General features: G+C 38.2%; 1 protein-coding gene across 3 annotated transcripts in view; it reads right to left on the bottom strand.

Moving 5' to 3' along the window:
* Window positions 1–398: 398 nt before the first annotated feature.
* The window catches only part of PRKD1 (protein kinase D1), a 328,618-nt gene continuing 306,531 nt past the window's right edge, over window positions 399–22,485 (bottom strand). For all 3 annotated transcript variants that reach the window (XM_020913363.2, XM_020913366.2, XM_020913365.2), the window contains 2 exons: window positions 2,206–2,291; window positions 399–1,399 (listed from right to left, as the gene is read on the bottom strand). In XM_020913363.2, the coding sequence (XP_020769022.2) occupies window positions 1,181–1,399; window positions 2,206–2,291 (305 nt within the window). In that variant the 3' untranslated portion in view covers window positions 399–1,180. The remainder of the gene's footprint in view (window positions 1,400–2,205; window positions 2,292–22,485) is intronic.

Raw genomic sequence — 22,485 nt, 5'->3', positions numbered from 1 at the left:
CCAATACTAGTTTTATTTTCTCCAGGCTACAGAACATTACTCAAGTTGGCTCTCACTTGAGCAATTTTCCAGGGTTGATGTGTTACTGCAGTTCATCTCCGAACCTACTAGTTTAAAAAGAAATTAGAGCCATTTTTTCTAATCAGGAAGTTACACCAAGATTGCTGTTTGTAATACTCTTATGTCTCCAAGTATTCTGTTTGGTTGTGGTAATTTTTCACTTCTCTATAGGAAACTAGATGACATGCAGGACAGAAAGTTTTCAGTACATTTGGAATCATACTTCTGTGACTGCAGAATAGATAAAGCTAAGTTCTAGGCCATAAGATAACGGCGACTCTTACTCTTGGCCTGAAAACACTAGCGTCAATCACACGTGAAAATAATTCAGTCAGATGGACACATTTTCACAAGAATATTTATTTGTTATTGTTGAAAAATACACAAATGCAAAAGGTTGCTTAGCTGCTGATTTCCCAAAATACAGCAGGGTATTGTAAGAAAGGGGGAAATATACCTGTTCTATAAATGACAATTACATTTCTAAGGCATTTGGGCTTAAGAGTAGTAGGCGCACCTAGGCCCATTTACTTGAGTTTAAATATACTGAGGCACACCAGGCAGGCAAAGGATTTGAAAATATACAGTAGAACTCTTTCATGCACTTGCGTCTTAGGATTGCATATTCATCCCCTGATCCCCCCAGCCTCCATCACTCATTTTTTCCACATGAGTTTTGGAGTTGTTCATAGAACACTGGTAATAATCTACTCTTCAAGAGTTTGCTTATAATGACGACACCAATGAGACACACAGAAGAGAACTATTTCAAGGACAGGTTCTGCAGACTCTTACCAAATTGAGGCTCCAGTAAGAAAAACACCGATTTGCAAAGGCACAGTGGAGACAGGTTTAATGCATTAAATATAACATGAATCCTTCACAATAACAAGTTTAGTGTTTCAGGGAACTTTTGTTAATACAACACAGTTGGTCACACAAAATACAAATGCTTCTGTTGATTTGTCTTGGCAACTCAGATACATCAACAGTGCTAACAGTTTAACAGCTTTGTTCTCATCTGACAGAAAATAATGGCAGTTCTGCAAGGCAAATGTTAAACCTGACCGTATGTATTTATTAATTCCACAGTGTTTTGACAGATTACAGGGGATGGAACTCAGAGGATGCTGACACGCTCGCTGAGGGCTTTCATTTCCGTCTCTTCGGTCTCAGGACCGCCCTTGTGGCCAGCGCCTGGATCGATCAGGTGTGCGGGGTACTGCAGGCCCTGCTCGCCAGCGTACTGCTCCCACCTCGAGTCATCGCTCTCGTGGGTGATGTAGCGCTCCCCGATTTTGCATTCCAGCTCTCGTAAATCTAACCAGGTCTGATAATCCTGAGGAAGACATTGCAAAGTGTTACCCCAGATACGACTGTAATTCATTGAAGTTTTCTTTCTTATGTTATCAGTTCCCACAACATACATGTTACCCTTTTTCTCTTCCACTCCAACCATGCTGTGCATTTCCTTAGGCACCCTGAAGCGACAGCATCAGCACCAAAGCCATCCTATTTGCCTCAACTTTGCAAACGCATATTATTTATAGGATATCACACATCAGAAGGTGTGCAGTTGATATCTGCAGTTAAGCAATGCAGAATGTTGGTGTTCCTTTGGAATTCAATGCCCACAAATAGTCCTTCAGTATTTCAGAGGATCGTTTTTCTAAACTTTAATTTTCAATGTGAAAATTAAAAAAAAAATTTGAGAGAACAAACAGATGCATATGCTTTATATCTACCATAAATTTGTTTTACGGGTATTAACTAGGATTTAAATATACAGCTCCCACATGAGTACAGTGCATGACCAGATGGGCATCTACTTGGATATTTATCAGGATTACACGTACAGATGCTTCTGAAATCTGGTCTTTGGAGTTATGTTATGACCTTTCCTTCTTGTTTTTTGTTTTTGCGGTGTGTGTGCTGGTGTGTGTGTGGTGTGTTTCTTCTTTATTCAATTTTCCTGATACAGTTAGAAACATTATTAATCCTAAGAAGTGGCATGCATTTTGGCAAACACACTGATAGAATTATACTTCAAAAATATGATACAAGATTTTTTAACACATAGTATCCACATCTTTAAATGTTTAGAAGCTTATTCAACTGAGAATATATCCAATGATTAATTTTTACCTGTAGCCAAGGGTGACTCAAGGTCTTATCCACACTATATCGCTTTCTCATTTTCACTTGCAGCAAATTATTGATAAGATCAATGGCTGAAAAAAAATGTATTGGTAAAAATAGATGATATATCTGAAACATATATATAATTTATTTATAGTTTATTCCACATCTGCTCTTTCACACAGTTAAATGCAACACAGTGATAACAGACCCTAGAACCTGAAGAAAAATCCTCTTGAGAATTCTAAAACCTTGGCCTTAATTTTATTTTGGATCCTAAAAAGTGAAACTGAAAATAACTATAGAGGAAGGAGTATAAGTCTTTGTAAGTATGATGTGAATTCTTTTGGTTTAGTTTTCAACACACTTTTCTGAAGTTGGGGTTTTGTTTAAATATATACCATTTAAAGATGCTGCACTAATGGCAGGATAAAACGAACATTCAAGAGAGAGCATTTACTAATTTTTGTGTCAAATGTGTTTAAAGTTTGAATACACATAATTGGCTTTGTAGTTTTTGAATTAAGTGACAGATATCTGCACATTGCATTTAAAAGGAAGAAAATAAAGCACAACATAGACATGGCTCATGATCAACTTAAGCCAATGATCCGGTGGTGAAACACTTGTCTTTCTCAATTTGCTTTTAAAATTAACCATTGAATTACAATGATATCAGCCCTCACGGTTTCACTGGGAAGACAGGAAAGCAACCTAACAGCAATTTACAATCACAAACCAACCAGCCTTATACTCAGCCTCGATGGGGACTTTAACGCCATGTAATTTAGGAAAAAGGTGATTCTTCTAGTTATCTAGTCTACAAAGTATTTTACCTAGAGTATCATGTGTCAATCACCTTTCCAAAAACTATATTTTCAAGCCTAGACTATTAACTGTAGGGAATATGCTATGCACAGGCCTGTACTATAATTAACAGGGCCTCTTTGAAAAAATAAGAATAACTTTCTCATCACCTCCAGGCAAAGGGCTGGGAGCAGTAAAAAGTACATCCTGGAAAGATATCTTGAATACAAGATCTTGAAGTACTGATGTGATTGATGAAAACCATTAGTGACTATTCCCCTAACCAGAGCCTTGAGGGAGTTGCTGAGAAAGGGTGTCACAGCCAAAGGGCTAAAGAAAATCATGAAAGGCCTGAAGGTTTGACATTGAGGACTGTGCATTGTATATCTTTATCCCTGATCTGAGATGGTAAAGAACAGATACCTCTAGAGCACGAAGAAGGAAGTAGAAGTCAACAATAAAGGCGTGCAAGGATTAAGATCTGGGCTTTTGCCTGTGAATGGCATCAGCCCCCAGATCCCCACTTTATTTCTGAATCTTCTTTTTCTTTATTCTTCTGCAGCACTGCTCCCTCAGGTCAGTTTGTTGTTGGGATGGTCCTGACATTAACAGTTCACTATTTATTAAATTCATTAACTTATGCTTCCCATATATTCCGATAATAACTTCCCATTTCTTTCTTTCCACTAGCATTTTCTTCCCAAAAAGAATTTAGTGAAATCTGCCAAACTAATGGAAACATTCACATTTTGCCAAAGAATACATTCCCTCCCTTAATCTACCCTGGTCATTAAGTTTCTTAAGAGATGGATCTTCCTACCAAATACCTTAAATATGTATCTGACAAAGATGCAAATTCACTCCCCAACTTCCTCAAGTACCAAGTCCTGAATGAGGGGGCTCTGACTCAATTGCTTGCTCAACATCACTCACTCTGAATGGATCAGAAAACATTTCATTTACAGAAGTCCCTGTAAAATAAAAATAACTTTATTCCATCAGAATGAATCAGAATTCTGTTAGCTGGCAAACAGAAATGATTCCTACAGGCTTTTGGTAATCTAGAATTGTAGCTCTTGACACTCATATTCAAGTATTTGCCTGCATGGAAGGACTGCAGAATGAAACTGCTAAGAATTTTTTCGCTGGAGAAAGTAAATGTAACAACACATATTTAAATGCTGTCTATGCCCCTACACCCTTACCTTAGCTAGGATACCTTAGGAAACACAGCATTTAGTACAATTTCAAATTCCAAGCATGCGTTCTCAGAGAGCTTTTGAAAGTATAGTTCTCTCAGTGAACTGCGTCTCGGGCCTGGGCTTTAAAACATCCATTCACATGATTTACTCACTGGTGAGTAAAGTGCACCTTCCATTCTGGCTGCTGTGAAGTCACACAGCAAAAAACGGAGAATCAGGGGAGAAAGGAGAGTGTGTGTGCTCCGGCAAGCACGTCGCAACATTACACTACCCCGGACGCCGCAGGGAATAAGGACATGTTATTAATTCACTCCTTCTGCTTTGAATTCTGTAATTAGGAAGGTAGCAGTACAATAACTCGACAAAAATCTGGTTTGTGCCCAAATGGGCCCCAACAGTGAACCACACTGCCTAACGGGGAGGGAAGTACTGCCAGAGGAGAAACTCGACGTGTGTGAAGGGAATGAAATATATGAAGATGAAAAAATCGCTCTGCTGAGTGAGGCATGTAATCACAAGTCCGACCACAGCCGCAGTACCCAGCTGACCCGAATAAGCACAGCAAGCCAGTGACAAATACCTCCAAGAGAAAAAACTTTAGGACGTAAGGAGAGAATTAGACGGACATGTGTGTCTATATACTTGTGTGTGTGCCTGTGCATTTACAAATACATTTTGTGGCTCTTGGCAGCAAAAACCAGAAATAACTATTAAATGTTGGACATTAGTTAAATATTGGGAACTTGATGTTGCTGAGAAAACAGGCCCATCGTTAAGTGTTTGAGAGCTCCATTCCACTGGCCACTATTTCTGGAACTCCTAAGTCCTTTCCTTTTCATTAATCAAGTCTCATATAACTCAGCATTAAATGGACCATCCAAAATACCTTTCACTGAGCTCATTTTATAAAAAGACTCTAAAGTGTTTGTGTTGTTGTTGTGTTTCCAACATATTCTCTTTATTGACCACATCCATCACAAGTATGTGTCATTTGTTTATCTGTTTATTCACCAAATCTTCCTTAAGGGATTATTGTTGGCAATGACATTGGCAATAAAAAAGTTAATGATAAAGCCCTGAAAAGCTCCCAAGTGCAAAGGCAATTCCAAAGACAAAATATGCATACATACAAAATGACAAAATGCACCATTCTAAATCTTTGACCTTTATTAATACTCTCCTCAAAGAAAAACTGCTTTCTTTAGCATTTCTGAAATGTAGCTAGCTAGAGTCCTAGTGACTAACTCCACTGGTCCAAATTATTTCACAAGTCAATAAAATTTCATGATACCAGTGACAAGAATTATTTTCTCCTATGTTGTGCCCAAAGCTCTCATTTTTACAACTTACCTATATTAATCCTACTTAAGTCGTAGATGCAGTGGAGAACTTGACTATTCCACGTGATAGCTCTTCAAGTCTTGGGGACTGTGATTCACTTTACCCTTGCTCTCTGCAGTTCTTTCAGCTGCCCTTCAGCTCCCCCAGTTTCTCTGTGCACCCTAACTTTTATGTTTACCAGCTGTTCTTGTTCACAGTAGACCAGAATTTTTCCTACAATTAGCTGCCAACTTGATGTGAATGTATAGGTATTAGTCATAAGGCTTAGGATGAAATTTTTCCTCTTTTAAAAAAATCTCACGTTCATATTCTTAGGCAGTCCTCATAACAAGCATATAAAAGTAGTTATTATTTTACCTCTTTTATATCAAAGGAAAAACTGGAACTTCAAAAGATCATAAAATTTGGTCAGACAGTTTCCAGGTAACAGCTTAAGATGAAACCCAGAGGGACTGATTCCAAACCCATGCTCTTAAATACTATGGCATGCAGCATCCACGTCATACCACAAACTCATTATTATCAATTGATGATAATGTAAAAATCTAATGAAATTTAAAAGTTTCCCAACAATGAGCATTAAATTCTTCTTTGTTATGTTTCTACCACACTCCTGTGTAAATAAATGCACAGATACAGACAAATCTATCTATCTCTTATCTATCTTTCTGACTTTAGCTCAACGTTTTGGCTTTCAAAGATTATTCTGAATGTGACGTGATCCTCTGCCATTGAAAGGACTAATCCTCTTTCTACCATTTGCAAACTAAATAAGCCTACCTGTAGGCTTGAAACTATGTATTCATCACATTACTAAGAATCTTTTTTCAGGATAAAGCTTAAACATAGAACTTGATGACTCTATGTTAGATTAAACTCACAACTGCCATGCCTATCAATTATCTGAACACACTGGTAAATGAGTAATGTTTCCTCCCAAGAGTATCTCATTCAGTCCATATGCACCATGGTAGATTTTTTTCTTAATGCTTTCTTATAGTTAAGAAACATCAGTCCTTGGTATTACTCACTCTACTAATCTGTCAATACTATTTAAAAAGAATGCAATTATTCTAAGGTAATAGATTCTAAGTAAACTAATATTGACTAGCATAGGTTTTTCCTCACTTCCTTCTTAATATCAGGGTTCTGAATGTTTGCAAACTATTCATGACTCCTTCTAGGATTTAGACAAGAACAACTATTAAGCTTCTTCCTGAATGATTATAGAATCCATTCTTTCCCTCTTTTAGAAATTCAGAAAACTCAGGTCTGGTTTAAGTATCCTGGTATCTCTCCCAGTTTATTCAGGATTTACTAATATAATTATCCACAATGGCTCTAAGAACACCTCTGTCAGCTTCTTCAACACACAGTATGTCCTGCTCTGAGCATCAGTCACAGTTTACAGTTGAGTTTGAACCTCTCGAGTAGGAAATGGCAGACCACTCCAGTCTTCTTGCTGGTGAATCCCATGGACAGAGAGCCTGGCAGGCTACAGTCCATAGGGTTGCAGAGTCAGATGCAATTGAGCACACACACCACCACATATCGCAGTATCTGCTTTTCAAGAGGTAAAGTTTATTGCTACACAGGGCTGGCTTCTCCACACTTTGGGGCAATAAGCAGATGTAATTTGGAATAGCTGTTGTTGTATCTAGGGCCAAATATGTGCAGGAAAATCCTCCATTCTCTTAAGTTACATTTTTTTTTCCTTTTACACCCTCTTTCCCTTATTTTCTCAATTTGAGGCCCTCCTCCCCAGCAAAGAAAACAGGTGCAAAACAGGCAGTGGCTGGTTCCTCCTTCTCTTGCAGTAAATACGTCAACTTTTCAGAAAGTAGTAGGATTATTTTCTGATTGTACCTGCCCATTTACTGAGAGTTAGCCTTTCTACTCTTATTCTGAGAGCTCTGTTCTCCGATTCGCCCTCGAACTCAATCTCTTCCTTCCATATTACTAATAAATAGTCTTAAGAGAAAGCTCTCTGAGCACCTCAAATAGCGACATTGGGGTAATGTAAGAAGCCTTTTCTCTTCCTTTCTCACTGGAAAATTTTAAACAATTGTATGGTTCATATTTTTAAAGAATATCCTCTCAAAAGCACAGCATTTTGTTTTCTAAAATGTCTCTAGCCATGGATTCATATTAATGTTTCCTATAAATTAAAAGCAAAGAAAATCTGTTTTATGATGCCTAATGTTTCTTTTTTGCTACAACAAATTCTTGGCTAACACAGTTATTTTTCTCCTAATGTCCTGTAAAGCAATTTGAAAAATTTATCAAACATTCCTTTTTTTTTTTTTAAACCAGAATGGACTTTCAGCATATGTGGGGATAGCTGAAGTTCTGTGCAGCCTGTTTGGCAGGGGTACAAGTGTATCTGAACAAGAATAAAATTAAAAGGTATACACAGGTGCTGAAGGGCTTTATGCCTTAATATGAAAAGAAATGTTCCATCAGACTCTTAATTGTATGGATTTTATTTTCTTCAGGTGTCAGAATTCAGAATCATCTTTGAAACTGTGGAATCTATATTGCAGTCATTCTCCATTTCAAGGTAAATATCACGTATATGGAGACAACAGGCTCTGAGTGAGTAGGAGGCGCACTGGCATGTGTTAATAGCTAAACTGAAAGGCCCCCAAAACTTGGAGAACAGGCCAGAAAAAGAATGGAACGGAGTATTTTTGAAGACATAATAGGTCCCTCAGGTCACCCCTCTCAGTCACCTTCCATTTTCAAAACAAAAATTTTTTTTGAATGTGCTGTTTGGCTTGTGGGATTTTAGTCCCTGACCTGGATGAAACCTGGGCCTCTGAGGTGAAAGGGCCAGGTCTGAACCTCTGGACTGCCACAGAGGTCCTCCATTTCCCATCTTTTATCATTTTGGTACCTGCCTGTCTCCCCGTTTCCCCCAATAGATTTTAGCTTCTTTAAGCTTGCCCAGATTTTATATTCATTTTTGCACAATTTCATAAATATTTCAAATAAAATGCATCATTTAATGTATTAGGAAGATGCTTGTTAAATAGCATTTGGTAGACTGAATACATTAATTAGAAATTTAAATACACATTTTCTCAACTCTAAGTTTTAATATCCCCATTATGTGCATATGGTTTGTATATTTTGGCTAAAAATACTCCTAGATTGTAAGACATCATATTTCTACAAACAGATTACAGAATCAGTAGCTTCCATCAGAAAATCAGAATAATGCTGAGAGTCTCTGCAATACAGATCATGTTTATTTTACAACGTTTATTTGACACAAGAGAAATTACCTGTGAAACTCTGGGGCTGACCTGTTTTGTACAGACAAGGCAGTTTAAAGAATTGTTTTTCCATACTGTCTTCTGTCCAGCTGCAGATTAGTGAGGTACAGATTTTCAAATTAGAAGCCAGATCAAAACTATCACTCTAGTGTTGGAGCCATCACTGGTCACCAGTGAGTGCCTTTTCTTTTCCCCTTTTCCATTCTGCTTCACTGCCTGTCATCCTGTAGGCTCAATGCTTCTCCCTTTGGCTTGCTTCATGCTGATGGTAAGTTGTGTGTTTATTTAAAAAATCGTTTTGCAACCCTTCACATTCCAGCTCTCAACCCAGCAAGCTGTTGCCCGGCAACACTAACTGGGACTCTCCTCTCAGGGGCTGAAACCAGAGGCTGCCAGCAGCAAACAAGGCCGCTGGAAATCATCTCACTCGTTCCTGAGTCAATTATTGCAATCCAATGAAGTGCAAGACCTTTGGAGACTCAAGCCGGGTCTTTCCTTTCCCAGTTCTCTCCACTGTAGAAAGTTACTGCATCCTTGGGTACTCCTTTACTTCACATTCAATTTAATTTCCTCCTAAAGACTAGAAAAACAATATTGGAAATCATGAATTGTTTAAGTGTAGCATACAACAGCCCCCAAACTGATACAAAATTTAAAAATCTAAATTAAAATATACTTATATTATTCTAATGAAGTTTGAGGTGCTTTTTTCCTTTCTTTCTTTTTCACTTCAAAGAGATTTTTGGTTTTTGGGAGTTTTTTAAATGCTGATACTCAAGTCAAAGGCAAACTGAAAAATCTTCAGAGGAGCAGCTTCCAGGTATCAGTAGTTTTGGAAGAACCTCGTTGTTCAGTCGCTCAGTCATATCTAACTCTTGGCGACCCTGTGGACTGCAGCATGCCAGGCTTCCCTGTCCTTCACTGTCTCCCAGAATTTACTCAAACTCATGTCCGTTGAGTTAACGATCCCATCCAAACATCTCATCCTCTGTCACCCCCTTCTCCTCTTGCCCTCAATCTTTCCCAGCACCAATCTTTTGACATCACTTGTCCAAAGTATTGGAGCTTCAGCTTCAGCATCAGTACTTACAATGAATATTCAGGGTTGATTTCCTTTAGGATTGACTGGTTTGACCTCCTTGCTGTCCAAGGAACTCTCAAGAGTGTTCTCCAGCACAACAGTTCAAAAGCATCTATTCTTTGGCACTCAGTCTTCTTTATGGTCCAACTCACATCATACATGACCAATGGAACAATCATAGCTGTGACTATATTGACCTTTTCCAGCAAAGTGATATCTCTGCTTTTTAGGTTGCTGTCTATGTTTGTCATAGCTTTTTTTCTAAAGAGCAAGCCTCTTTTAATTTCACGGCTGCAGTCACCATCTGCAGTGATGTGGGAGCCCAAGAAAATAAAGTCTCTCAGTGTTTTCATTGCTTCCCTATTGATTTGTCAGGAAGTGATGGGATCAAATGCCAAGATCTTAGTCTTCTGACTGTTGGGATTTTAAGCCTTTTTCATTCTTCTCTTTCACCCTCATCAAGAGGCTCTTTAGTTCCTCTTCGCTTTCTGCCATAAGGGTGGTATCATCTGCATGTCTGAGGTTACTGACATTTCTCCCAGCAATTTTGATTCCAGTTTTAGCTTCATCCAGCCCAGCATTTTGCATGATGTACTCTGCATATGAGTTAAATAAGCAGAGTGACAATATATAGCCTTGACATACTCCTTTCCAATTTTGAACCAGTTTGTTGTTCCATGTCTGGATCTAATTGTTGCTTCTTGATTTGCATATATGTTTCTCAGGAGGCAGCTAAGGTTTCTAATATGTGCTTCAGATGGCAAAGAATCTGTCTACAATGCAGAAGACCTGGGCTCGATCACTAGGTCAGGAAGATCCCCTGGAGAAGGGGATGCCTGCCCACTCCAGCATTCTTGCCTGGAGAATTTCATGGACAAAGGAGCCTGGCGGGCTACAGTTATGGGGTTGCAAAAGAGTCAGACACAATTTAGCGACTAACACTTTCACTTTTCTTTCCAGTTGAGAAAGACTGTGCTAAAGCAGTGCTTCCTGGACTTTTACATGCATGTGAATAATCCAGGGGTCTTAAACTGAAAATTCTGATTAGATAGGTCTGGGGTGGAACGTAAGAGTCCCAGAGGGATCCTTAGACCACATTTTGAATAACAAGGGACTAGAGGTATGAGAACACTAAAAGTAGCCAGTGACAGTTTAATATTGCCCAAAGTGCCCTGGAATAGACGGCTATAAACATAGACAAAGGTATCTGTCCTCAATCCCATCTTGTTCAGAATTCTGGAATGAAGACATACTGAAGCTAATAGAAAGGTTTTAGGATAGCTTCTACATCTACAGGATAGATCTTCTACATCTCTCAGAGGATGCCAACAGGAAGAGCAAACAAGTTGGATTACACAAATAAGTTCTAAAATAACTATATACATATATAGCTGTACTGTCAAGATAAAGTTTAACAGAGACAAATGAAACAGAGTCCTCTATTTAGCTTCCTGCCCCCACAAAAGAGGGCTTCCCAGGTGGTGCTAGTGGTAAAGAATCAACCTGCCAATGCAGGAGAGGCCAGAGACATAGGTTCGATCCCTGTGTCAGCAAGGGATCCTTGGAGAAGGAAATGGCAACCTACCCCAGTATTCTTACCTGGAGAATCCCATGGACAGAGGAGCCTGGTGGGCTACAGTCCATCGTGTGGCAAAGAGTCAGACATAAGTGAGCACACATGCAGCCCACAAAAGAAATTTAAAAACAAACCAGGCTAAGTACAGAATTGAAAAATGTGGCTTATCAATATTTACAAGAAAAAATCCAGAATTCCAAATGCACAGTAAACTCAACCTGAGTCTACATTTCATCCATAAATCAAGTGTTATTTTAAGCCCTGCTAAAAGAAATGAGTTCTTTATAATAAAGGAATGGTGAATTCATGTTACTTCAGGCTCACTGAACCTTGAGTCAGAACAGTTTTGAGTTTTGATTTAAAAAGAACACAAAGAGGGGAGTGTTTGGACCGATGTAAAACAGGTGGCTCAAGGAAAAACTGCCAGGAGAAGAGAAGACTGGAGTGACACGATGGCTGTTTTCAAACCTCTGAGAAAAGCTTTTATTTGCAAAAAGGATTGGGCTTGTTTCTACCAGTGGATAAAAACCCAGACATTTTGTTCACTGTGCTAGGTTCAAACTGAAAAAAAACAGGGCTCCTCATAGAACTGTATATTTTCTATTACTGTAGCAACTTAGGAGTATTCTGGATAACTGCTCAGTGTATTGGTACTGTGGAGTAGTATAGGGTTAAAAAAAGATTTTTAACATTCTATATTTTGAAATATTATTGTTATAGTGAAAGAAAGCAAACTTACAGAATATTTAACATTTCTTGTTCCTATATCCTGATACCTCCACATATATTTAGGTGTCACATTTCAATTCAACTAGGATGTATTATACATTCACAACTGACATTTTATTTTTATGATTGGGATATACAGAAAATATTTCAATTTGGATCACAATAAACAATCAATTTTGAGCATGTACAATGCCAATGTTCTTGCTAAAACTTCTTCAGATCAATTTCTCTCTACAAATTATCATTTGTTAGAGAAAAACCTCATTAATTATATTTTATTTGTTATCAAATGGTTCCTTTCCTGGTAGGACACCTTTTAAAATATTAATTAATTTGGAATTTGAAATATATTTATAAACAATATATATATACACACTATGTAAAAGTATATTATATAAACAAACATACATATAGTTAAACATGCAGGCTACTAAGCAGATATTATTTAAACCACTGTATACCTTTGGCTCAAATTTAAAGTTTCTGATTACTGAACAAAAAGCATACTGTTTTTAAAGAAAATTAAACACAAGTAATTCTAGAAAATCTAATAGAGGTTGTTTAAAGTGTCAAAACCCAGTGGAAGTTCTGACCCACATCGTTCACTTTAGCTGATCAATCATGATAGAATCTCGTTGCGCTCAGTCAAGCATTTTTAAGCAGTTCACTGCCTTGCCCCCTCGCCTCTCCTCCATGCTGTTACGTCTGACAGTGGTGCTAATATGTTGACAAATCAATCTATTCATTAATATTCAGCAGGCTTGCTGGATCTGCAAGCCTCATAAACTGTTACAAACACTGTTTAATTTTTAAATGACAATTGTCCTTCTTTTGTTTCTCATACCATTGGATTTCTTGGTCTCATCTACTCGAGGCTGATTTTCAATGGGGTTGGTTTTTGTTTTGAACAATATGTAGTGAAAGAGGGACCTACAGCTGCTTCCTTTTCATGGCAAAGTGCTACTTCCAACTTAAGTGCTTAGCGTTCTGGAACGCTGTTGGATTTTGAAAACATACCATGTGGTAATGGGGCTAGGCTTTTATTTAGCTTTGCTTTGTGTTTGTACTGGCTGTATTTTTCATCTCCAATTTCTGGGGGAAAAACACACTTGTGAACAATTTTATTTGAATTTACCACATTGAATGGCAAAAAAAAAATGCTTTTAAAATAAAATTTAGATGCTTGGATAAATTTAGTGGTATATTATTATAGTCATTCTATACCTTGGGATGCCATATATTCTGGACTGAACATAAATGTCAGCAGAGAACTGAGACAAAATGGAAGAATAAACTACAGCTGTGCTTATCAGGGGGAAGATGCAGAAGAAATATTACCGCTGAGACTGTCAGATCACACAGTGGAAAAAACCTGTGTCACGGGTGCATCATCACAGGTTGATAATTTTGAACTAAAGACAAGCTACAGGATTAATGCAAGGGCATTTCCTTCTTTTTTCCTTATCACATATGTCAAGGCTTTATGTCGGATCTTAATTCTTGATTACACCAACTAACCATGTGACTCTGAAGCTGAGCAGTGACAACACAGCAGGTGAGTTGAGAATAGGTGCTTCTTCAGGCTTCACCTGCAAGCACAGAAAATGATCCCTGTCTGCAGGGGTCGCGAGCTCGTTGTGAGACAATTTCCGAGGTTGCCTCTGTGTTGATTACTGCCTGCTTGCCTCTCTAATGGCATATAAAGGAATATCAAAACTCAGAAGGAAAAAATAGTAATTTATCCGGTGATCGTCATGGTCTATTACTAACCTTCCTCAAATTTGCCGTGTGTCTCTAATTGAACATATCAATTCACTTTGATGATGGAAAGGTACTTTTACTCTAACACAGGCTTTCCTATCACTGCAGGTTTGGCATCATTCTCCTGGTAAGATGACTTGCATTGAAGCAAATTATATTTCACCTCATGAGCTATATAATCCACCTCACATGGTTACCAATGTCATCTCGCTTCTTATTCTAAGAATATACTCAAGGGTAAACAAAACTGTATAATAAAATCATTTATAAAATAGAATAATTTAAATTGCATGTGTTAGGATCTTGACCAGCTGAAGGAATGCAGAAAAAGAGAATTCATTTGACTTTCACACTTGCCTGAGAGCCCAGGTGGTAAAGAATCCTCCTGCAATGCAGGAGACCCCGGTTCGATTCCTGGGTTGGGAAGATCCACTGGAGAACGGATAGGCTACCCACTCTAGTATTCTTGGGCTTCCCTTGTGGCTCAGATGGTAAAGAATCTGACCACATTGAGGGAGACCTGGGTTTGATCCCTTGATTTGGAAAATCCCCTGGAGAAGGGAAAGGCTACCCACTCCAGTACTCTGGCCTGGAGAATTCCATTGGACCATGTAGTCCATGGGGTCGCAAAGAGTCAGACACAAGTGATTGAGCACACACATACACATCACATAGGTATCATGAAGCTAGACATGCGTGGTCTAAAGGTTTTCTAAAATTTAAAACTAATAAACAATATGTGGAACAATTTATATATAACTATTATGAACTATATGCTTACATATCATTCCCCCATAGCATATAACCTATAAACCTACATTCTGTAGCATCAAATTTCTATACCTATGTCCACTCAAAAGAAAATTTTCAAGTGTTAAAAGGATTCTCTTTCCCTATATTCTTTTCATTGCTCAAAATCTTGACACACGTTAGTTCTATATTACACATAACTATTGTATAACTTTTTGCATACACTGGGGTGTTTTTTCTCCTTTAGTCTTAAGAGTAGAAGTTTATCAAGAAGCTTTTTCTTACTAATTTTTCTTACTATTATCATGGAAGTCTATCTTGAAATACATTCAACATTTGGGACAAATTACATACCCTGATATTAAATATCTGATAAAGAAAATGACATGAATACAAAAAATGTTACAAATGAGAGAAACTTTTAATTTATCTAAATTTGAACATTAGAAACCTACAGTAACATTTTTTAGAGCACTGTCAGCCATCATGTCTCTAGGAGATCTGAGCAGTGTTTTAGAAAGTGTGTTTCAGGGACTTCTTGAATTCTCAGAGCAAGATGGCAGTTTATGGGGGTGCAGCCTGGGAATCTTCATTATTAACCAGGTCATCTGATTGACTGTTGACATGGCAAACTTAAAATATGTCTGCTACAGACTCAGAACTAGACAATTACAGCTAGTTTAAAATAAGCCATAATCAAGGGGGTTCTTTGGCAAAATTATTAGTAAACCCCTACCTTGCCTACTTTGTGAGTATTCCTATGTTCTGACTATTGGCTAGTTTTTCCATTTCCTGATTCTAAGCTCTATATCCTTGGCCCCTATTTCTTAAGTTATACATTGAGTGTTGCTTGCAATTTTCTGGGTTTCTTTTTGGCAGTATCCACCCAAGTCACTCTTATTATGCACCAGATGTGACAAACAGGGAGGATAGCCTGACCTAACTTTTGCTCCTGTGGCAATGCTAAAAATGCAAGGAAAGAAATGGCATATGGGTACATGATCAAATAATGTGCAATCCTCTTTAATTTCATCTGATTACTGATGCTCAAGCTCAAGCTCCATTACTTTGGTCACCTGATGTGAAAAGCCAACTCATTGACAAAGACCCTGATGCTGGGCATGACTGAAGGCAAAAGGAGAAGAGGGAGGCAGAGAATGGATAGCATCATCAATTCAATGGACGTGAACTAGGGAAAACTCCAGGGGACAGTGAGGGACGGGGAGGCCTGGTATGTTGCAGTCCATGGGGATGCAAAGAGTTGGACATGACAATGATTGAACAACAACAATTTAAAAAATGTGTAAGTGATATTGGGCTGCCCTTTCCATAAGACAAAGTAAATCTGGTAACCAAGCAACTACTTTAAAATAGGTGCAGAGTCCTTTCAAGGAACTGAGAAAGGTCATAGCCTCTATGTGCTGAGGATTAAGCTTAACCTAGTACAAGATAAAAGCTGGAGGTGAGAGTGAGGCTGTCTAGTTACGGACAAATGGTATTGGATAAGCTTCCCAACTGGCGCAGTGATAAAGAATCTGCATGCCAATGCAGGAGGTGCAAGAGATACAGGTTCCGTCCCTAGGTTGGGAAAATTTCCTAGGGTAGGAAATGGCAACCCAGTCCAGTATTCTTGCCTGGAAAAGCCTATGGACAGAGGAGCCTGGTGGGCGACCGTCCATGGGGCTGCAAAAAGTTGGACACAACTGAATGACTAAGCACAGCACGCAGTAAAGGTCAAATGGTCACAACGATGAAAGTGCAACTCACAACACTGCCCTAAAATGAACAGAAATGTTCTTGAACTCCTCTCTTTCCACGATTACCTGAAGTCTCCTCTTGTGCAATAATCTGTAATCATATGATTCATTCTGGAGTGTTTTATTGTATACATACATTCTTTTTTTTTTTTGTAAATTAATTTATTTTAATTGGAGGCTAATTACTTTACAATATTGTAGTGGTTTTTGCCATACATTCACACGAATCAGCCATGGGTGTACATGTGTCCCCCATCCTGAACATCCCTCCCACCTTCCTCCCCATCCCATCCCTCAGGGTTGTCCAAGTGCACCGGCCTTGAGCACCCTGTCTCAGGCTTCAAACCTGGGCTGGCGTATTTTCACATACGGTAATATACATGTTTCAATACTATTCTCTCAAATTATCCCACCCTCACCTTCTCCCAAAGAGTCCAAAAGTCTGTTCTTTACATCTGCATCTCTTTTGTTGTCTCGCATATAGGGTCATGGTTACCATCTTTCTAAATTCCATATATATATACGTTCTTATTTAGTTATATTTGTATGGAAGTGAAAGTGTTAAGTCACTCAGTTGTGCCTGACTCTTTGCGAGTCAGGACCGCAAAGACTCTTTGCGACTGTGGACCGTAACCCACCAGGCTCCTTTGTCCATGAAAATCTCCAGGCAAGAATACTAGAGAGGGTTGCCATTCCCTTTTCCAGGGGATCTTCCTGACCCAGAGATGGAACCCAGGTCTCCCACCTTGCAGAGAGATTCTTTACCATATGAGCCACAAGCAGTTGACTACATTTGTATAGCTATATATAATTTATATAAGTATTTGGTTATATATATAACTAATTAAATATATGTGTTTAGTTACATGTGTGTATATATACATATGTATGTGCATAAACAAATATATATATATGCATATACACAGATCGATTGATCATGTAAAGTGATTGAAACAGAAAGTGTTTGATACACTTAAGATACTCTAGTTATGTCAATCACTCTGCTAACTACTTGCCAGTGCAATTTCATTTAATAATTAACCTAGTGAATTAGGAACTTGTCTCACCGTATTTCAAACAAGAAAACTGAGACCTTAGTGAGTAAGTAACTTGGATGAGGTCACCAAGATGCTGAGTAGGAGAGTTCTCAATTCAGGTCTTTGTCACTACAGGATCCTGTTTCCCCGTCTTTTAAAACACAGTAAAAACACAGTAAAAACTGTGTTGCTATATTAGCTATAAACTAGTGAAATCATATTACGATTTTAATGTGACAGCATGGCTAAATCCATTAGAAGGATAATCAAGGAGCTATAAATGCAGTGGCTAAGAGCATCTAGCTTGGAGCAGGCTGATAGGATTTGCAACCTAGCCCACTAAGGAAAGCCAGTTAACCCTCTATGTCTATACTGCCTCATCTTTAAAATGAAAACAATTCGGTATCTGCTCAGAGGTTTGGGACAACTAAGTTCATATATGTCAAGTGTGTTAAGCAGTGCTTGGCTACAGGACAAATGTTACAGAAGATCAGTGACTCTTCTTTTTCTTTCAAAATTTAATTAATTTTATTATCACCATTTTACCTGTAATATTTGCTATGTTACATTTTCCTCAAAAACTTTTTTTTCTTATTTTTCAAAGCACACTTTAATTTGCACAAAAAATCTATTTTTATAGTGGACGCCTGTTAATACTTTTGTGTTTGTTTTCAGCCTAATACCTTTTCACTGCAGGAACTACCTCTGTCCAAGCTGGAGGGGCTCTCCATCATCCACACAGCCAATCAGAGCCTGGCTCCTACGGTGACAATGTGATTGTTCCCAGCATATTACGGGATTAAGCACAGCCAATCAGTGCCCCTTTCAGAGAATCTACAGCTACTGAGATAATTATGCTTCCATTCTGAGTCATATACAATGGGTAGCATGTTAGCCTGGAGCTGCTGGAAGATCACTCTGAACCACATGAAAAGTCTACCTGAGAAGGAAGACACTGTAAGGTAAAGCAGAGTGAGAGATGGAGAAATGTGTCACTTGAACCACAGGTTCCACATGAATGGGGCTCACCTTCTGGACCTACCCCATTGTGTGAGTCAATAAATTATCTAAATTAGTGAGAGATAAGTTTATGCTATTTGCACACGAATCCTGATTAATTCACTGATATATTATTGGTAAGTATATCTCTATAATGCTGGTACTCAGCTTATTATAATAGCATAAGTAATTAATGAGTTTAAAATATTCCTTGAAATTGAAAGTGTTAGCCACTCAGTTGCATCTGGCTCTTTACAACTCCATGTACTGTATCCTGCTAAGCTCTTCTGTCCAGGGAATTGTCCAGACAGAATACTGGAGTGAGTTGCCATTCCCTTCTCCAGGGGATCTTCCTGACCCAGGGATCGAACCTAGGTCTCTCGCACTGCAGGCAGATTCTTTACTGTCTGAGCCACAAGGGAATCCCCATAGGTTCTTAAATATCAAGACATTAGAAATAAGCAGCCTTTGGTGTGCAACACTGTGAGCTGTAAAAAAATGGCAACAGGGCTTTCCTGGTAGTACAGCGGTCAAGAATCTGCCTTCCAGTGCAAGGAATGCAGTTCAATCCCTGGTCGGGGAACCAAAACATCACAGGCTGCATTAACTAAGCCCGCCAGTGTCACAGAGACCCAGAGCAGCCAAGACCAAACAGTAAATAGAAAACAACTGTCTAAGAAAAAAACAAAAAGATAATCAATGACTTCAAATCCAAGCCCTACCACTCGGTGTCCTTAGGCAAGTGATTTAACCTTTTTAGTTTCTCACTAATACAGAGACTAAAACAAAATGCTTATTAGAGGACTGCTGTGAGGATCAAATAGCACAATGAGAGCTCAAACACACCAATATGTAGTACTATATTGTATTGAGTCCATGTCTATATTAACAGAGGAAAAAGCACGATAAAGGAATTTTCTCATTCTGACACATCTATGTATGCTGCAAAGACCTTACAACTTTCTTCTATCTTTTGCTTTTTCATGCCAAGAAATAAAAAGTACAACTAACAGTATGACTGAAGAACACTTGGGAAATGCGCACAGAAGTTTGCATATAATTTCTAAAATTATACAATCAATTCTTGGTTACCCGCCAGAGCAACTGCGTAGCTTACTGTTCTGCTATCCTTTTCCTAGATCCAAGTCCTTGGCTCACCCCACACCTGCATTCTATAAATGCTTTTCACATCCTTTATCTCTTCCAGTCTCTATTACAACTTCATTACATGGGCAGGAATCATTACTCTGTTTTACAGATGAGAAACTGAAGCTCCAAGAGGTAAGTGATAGCTAATTAGAATGGCAAGAAGTACAACATTTCAAACTACTCTGCTGCTGATCCTTACCTCTGATTTATTAGTCACGGAGGTGCCTAGATTTTTACTTCCCTGCTCCTGGATTTTCGCTGGTTCTGGCGTTGTTTACAGTATTCTGTAAGATCAGCTGTGACCACGCTTTGCCAGATCCCAGTCTGCCTGTGTACTCATCAAATCCTACGTGCTCAATATTATTTGGTACTGGCCCTGTGGTAATACCTAATATGGAAAGTATTTGTTCCCAACAAGATAATGGTATAGAATTTAAGCCAATAATTACTTTTGTAACACCTCAGTTAATATTATGACATAATTTGGCCAGCTTTTCTTTATATTCAATATTACTTCTGTTCGTACACCAGCAGGTAGGTAACTCATTTGCTGTCAGGGCTTCTGTTAGCAAACAGTACAACTCCTGTGCCTCAAATGCAGAAATGAGCTGGAAAAAGATGCTGAGAAGAAAGGACAATAAATGTGCAAACTGATACTTGAGTCATCTACAAGAACAAGATCCTACATGAGCTGGTTACCACATCATTTTGAGTGGCAGGAAATTTTCAGTGCTTAGACATTTCTATAGCCAAGTAAAATGTAATTCTCTTTTGTGAAATGCTGTATCTCTTCATGCTTTAGTGACTGGCCTAAGTTCCATCTCCTCTGAAAATTTAATTGACTAGTCAAGTCCACAGTGATTCCTTCTCCTCTGAACTTGGAGACCCTGATTTTATACTAAGCTAACAATTCAGGAAAATATATGATCATTTTCCCAAGTTCATATAACTCATCTCCCCTAGAAACTTTCACGTTGTTTGAAAGATAGTTTATGTTTCGTCTTTTACTTTCACATTACTTACACATGTATACTGTAGTTTCCCAGCAAAAGTTCCTTGAGCTATTGATAGCCATTCTTCTGCTTTCTAATACAAGTGATAATTAAACATTCACAGCCTATAGCTAAGAAGATTACATCCACATAGAAGGCCAGCATATTTGCATGATACCAGAGACCGAGCATGATTTGTTCCACTTCTTCAAGCAAAGTACTCTACTACTCCAAGGAAAAAAACATTTTAATGTGAAGGCTATTTTCCTAATTTTCCAAAGATTCCTGCAGAACAGAAAAATGTCTGACTGGCTGTAGAGATATTTCACATTTGCACTGTGGTTAACAACATCAAGTTATTTTTACTGGATTTCTAGATTACAGGTATCAAACATAATGCTAAGTGCATTTAAAGGTAATGTTCCCCGGCAAGTTCAGGTCACAAGGTTATTTGACAATTCCCTCTTTTCTGCTTCCTGGGTAGGAAAAAGAATTACATTTCCCTTTTTGCCTCTGTTGACTTATCCTAAATATATCTCATTAGTCTTTCAGCTACGTGGTAGTTCTTCTGAAGGTCAAAAGATTCCATTAAGATATATCCACCTAGCTATAATTTCAGCTAATGAGACAATGTTAGTCAAAGTCAAAACTACAATGAGGTACCAGTCAAACTGGTCATCATCAAAAAGTCTACAAATAATAAATGCTGGAGAGGATATGGAGAAGGGGGAACCCTCCTACACTGTGGTGCGAATGTAAATTGGTGCAGCCACTGAGGACAGCATTATGGAGGTTCCTCAAAAAACTAAAAAACAGAGCTGCCATATGATCCAGCAAACTACTCCTGTGTATATACCCATACAAAACTATTATTCAAAAAGATAAATGCACCCCTATGTTAATAGCAGCACTATTTACAATAGCCAAGACATGGAAGCAACCTAAATGTCCATCAACAGATAAACAGATAAAGAAGAAAGTATATATTATACAATGGAATATTACTCAGCCATCCAAAGAATGCAATAATGCCTCTTACAGAAACATGGACAGACACAGAAATTATTACACTAAGTGAAGTAAGTCAGAGAAAGACAAATACCGTATGATAATCACTTACATGTGGAATCTAAAACATGATAGAAATCAACATATCTGTGAAACAAAAACAGACTCACAGATATAGAGAACAGAACTGTGGTTCAAAGGTGGAGGGAAAGTAGGGGAAGGAAGGAATGGGAGTTTGGCATTAGGAGAGGCAAACTATTATATATACGATGGATAAACAAGGTCCTACTGCGTAGCACAGAGAGCTATATTCAATATCCTGAGACAAATTATAATGGAAAATAATATAAAAAAAAATATATAAAAGTGAGTCACTTTACTGCATAGAAGAAATTAACACAACATTGTAAATCAATTCTATTTCAATAAAATTTAAAGAAAGTTGCAGCAAATAGTAACTCAAAGCTTTGATAATGGATGGATTGTGCCATTTACAATGAACTGTAGTCTAAGAACTAATTATCCAGGCAGTTTATACATGCTTTTTTGCAATTTCTTTACCACCATGTGTAATAACAGGTATCAAACAGATATTTATCTATGAATGTATTTGCCTTTTTAACTGGTTAAAAAGTCTCAACAAACTTAGAACTAGATGCTGCCTGAAAACTAAAAAGGAAGCACAACTAAGGGTTAAAGAATGGATGCTCAGACCATCTGAGTATAAATTCTGGCTCTGCCATTTACCAGCTTTGTGATTTTGGTGGGGGGTTCACTCCTTTTGCCTCAATGTCCTTGCTTGAAATCTAGATACAATAG

The sequence above is a fragment of the Odocoileus virginianus genome, chromosome 16 (assembly GCF_023699985.2).
Source record: "Odocoileus virginianus isolate 20LAN1187 ecotype Illinois chromosome 16, Ovbor_1.2, whole genome shotgun sequence".
Taxonomy (NCBI): Eukaryota; Metazoa; Chordata; class Mammalia; order Artiodactyla; family Cervidae; genus Odocoileus; species Odocoileus virginianus.
The sequence above is the reverse complement of the archived record's forward strand: the minus strand, read 5'-3'. Positions and strand labels throughout refer to the sequence as shown.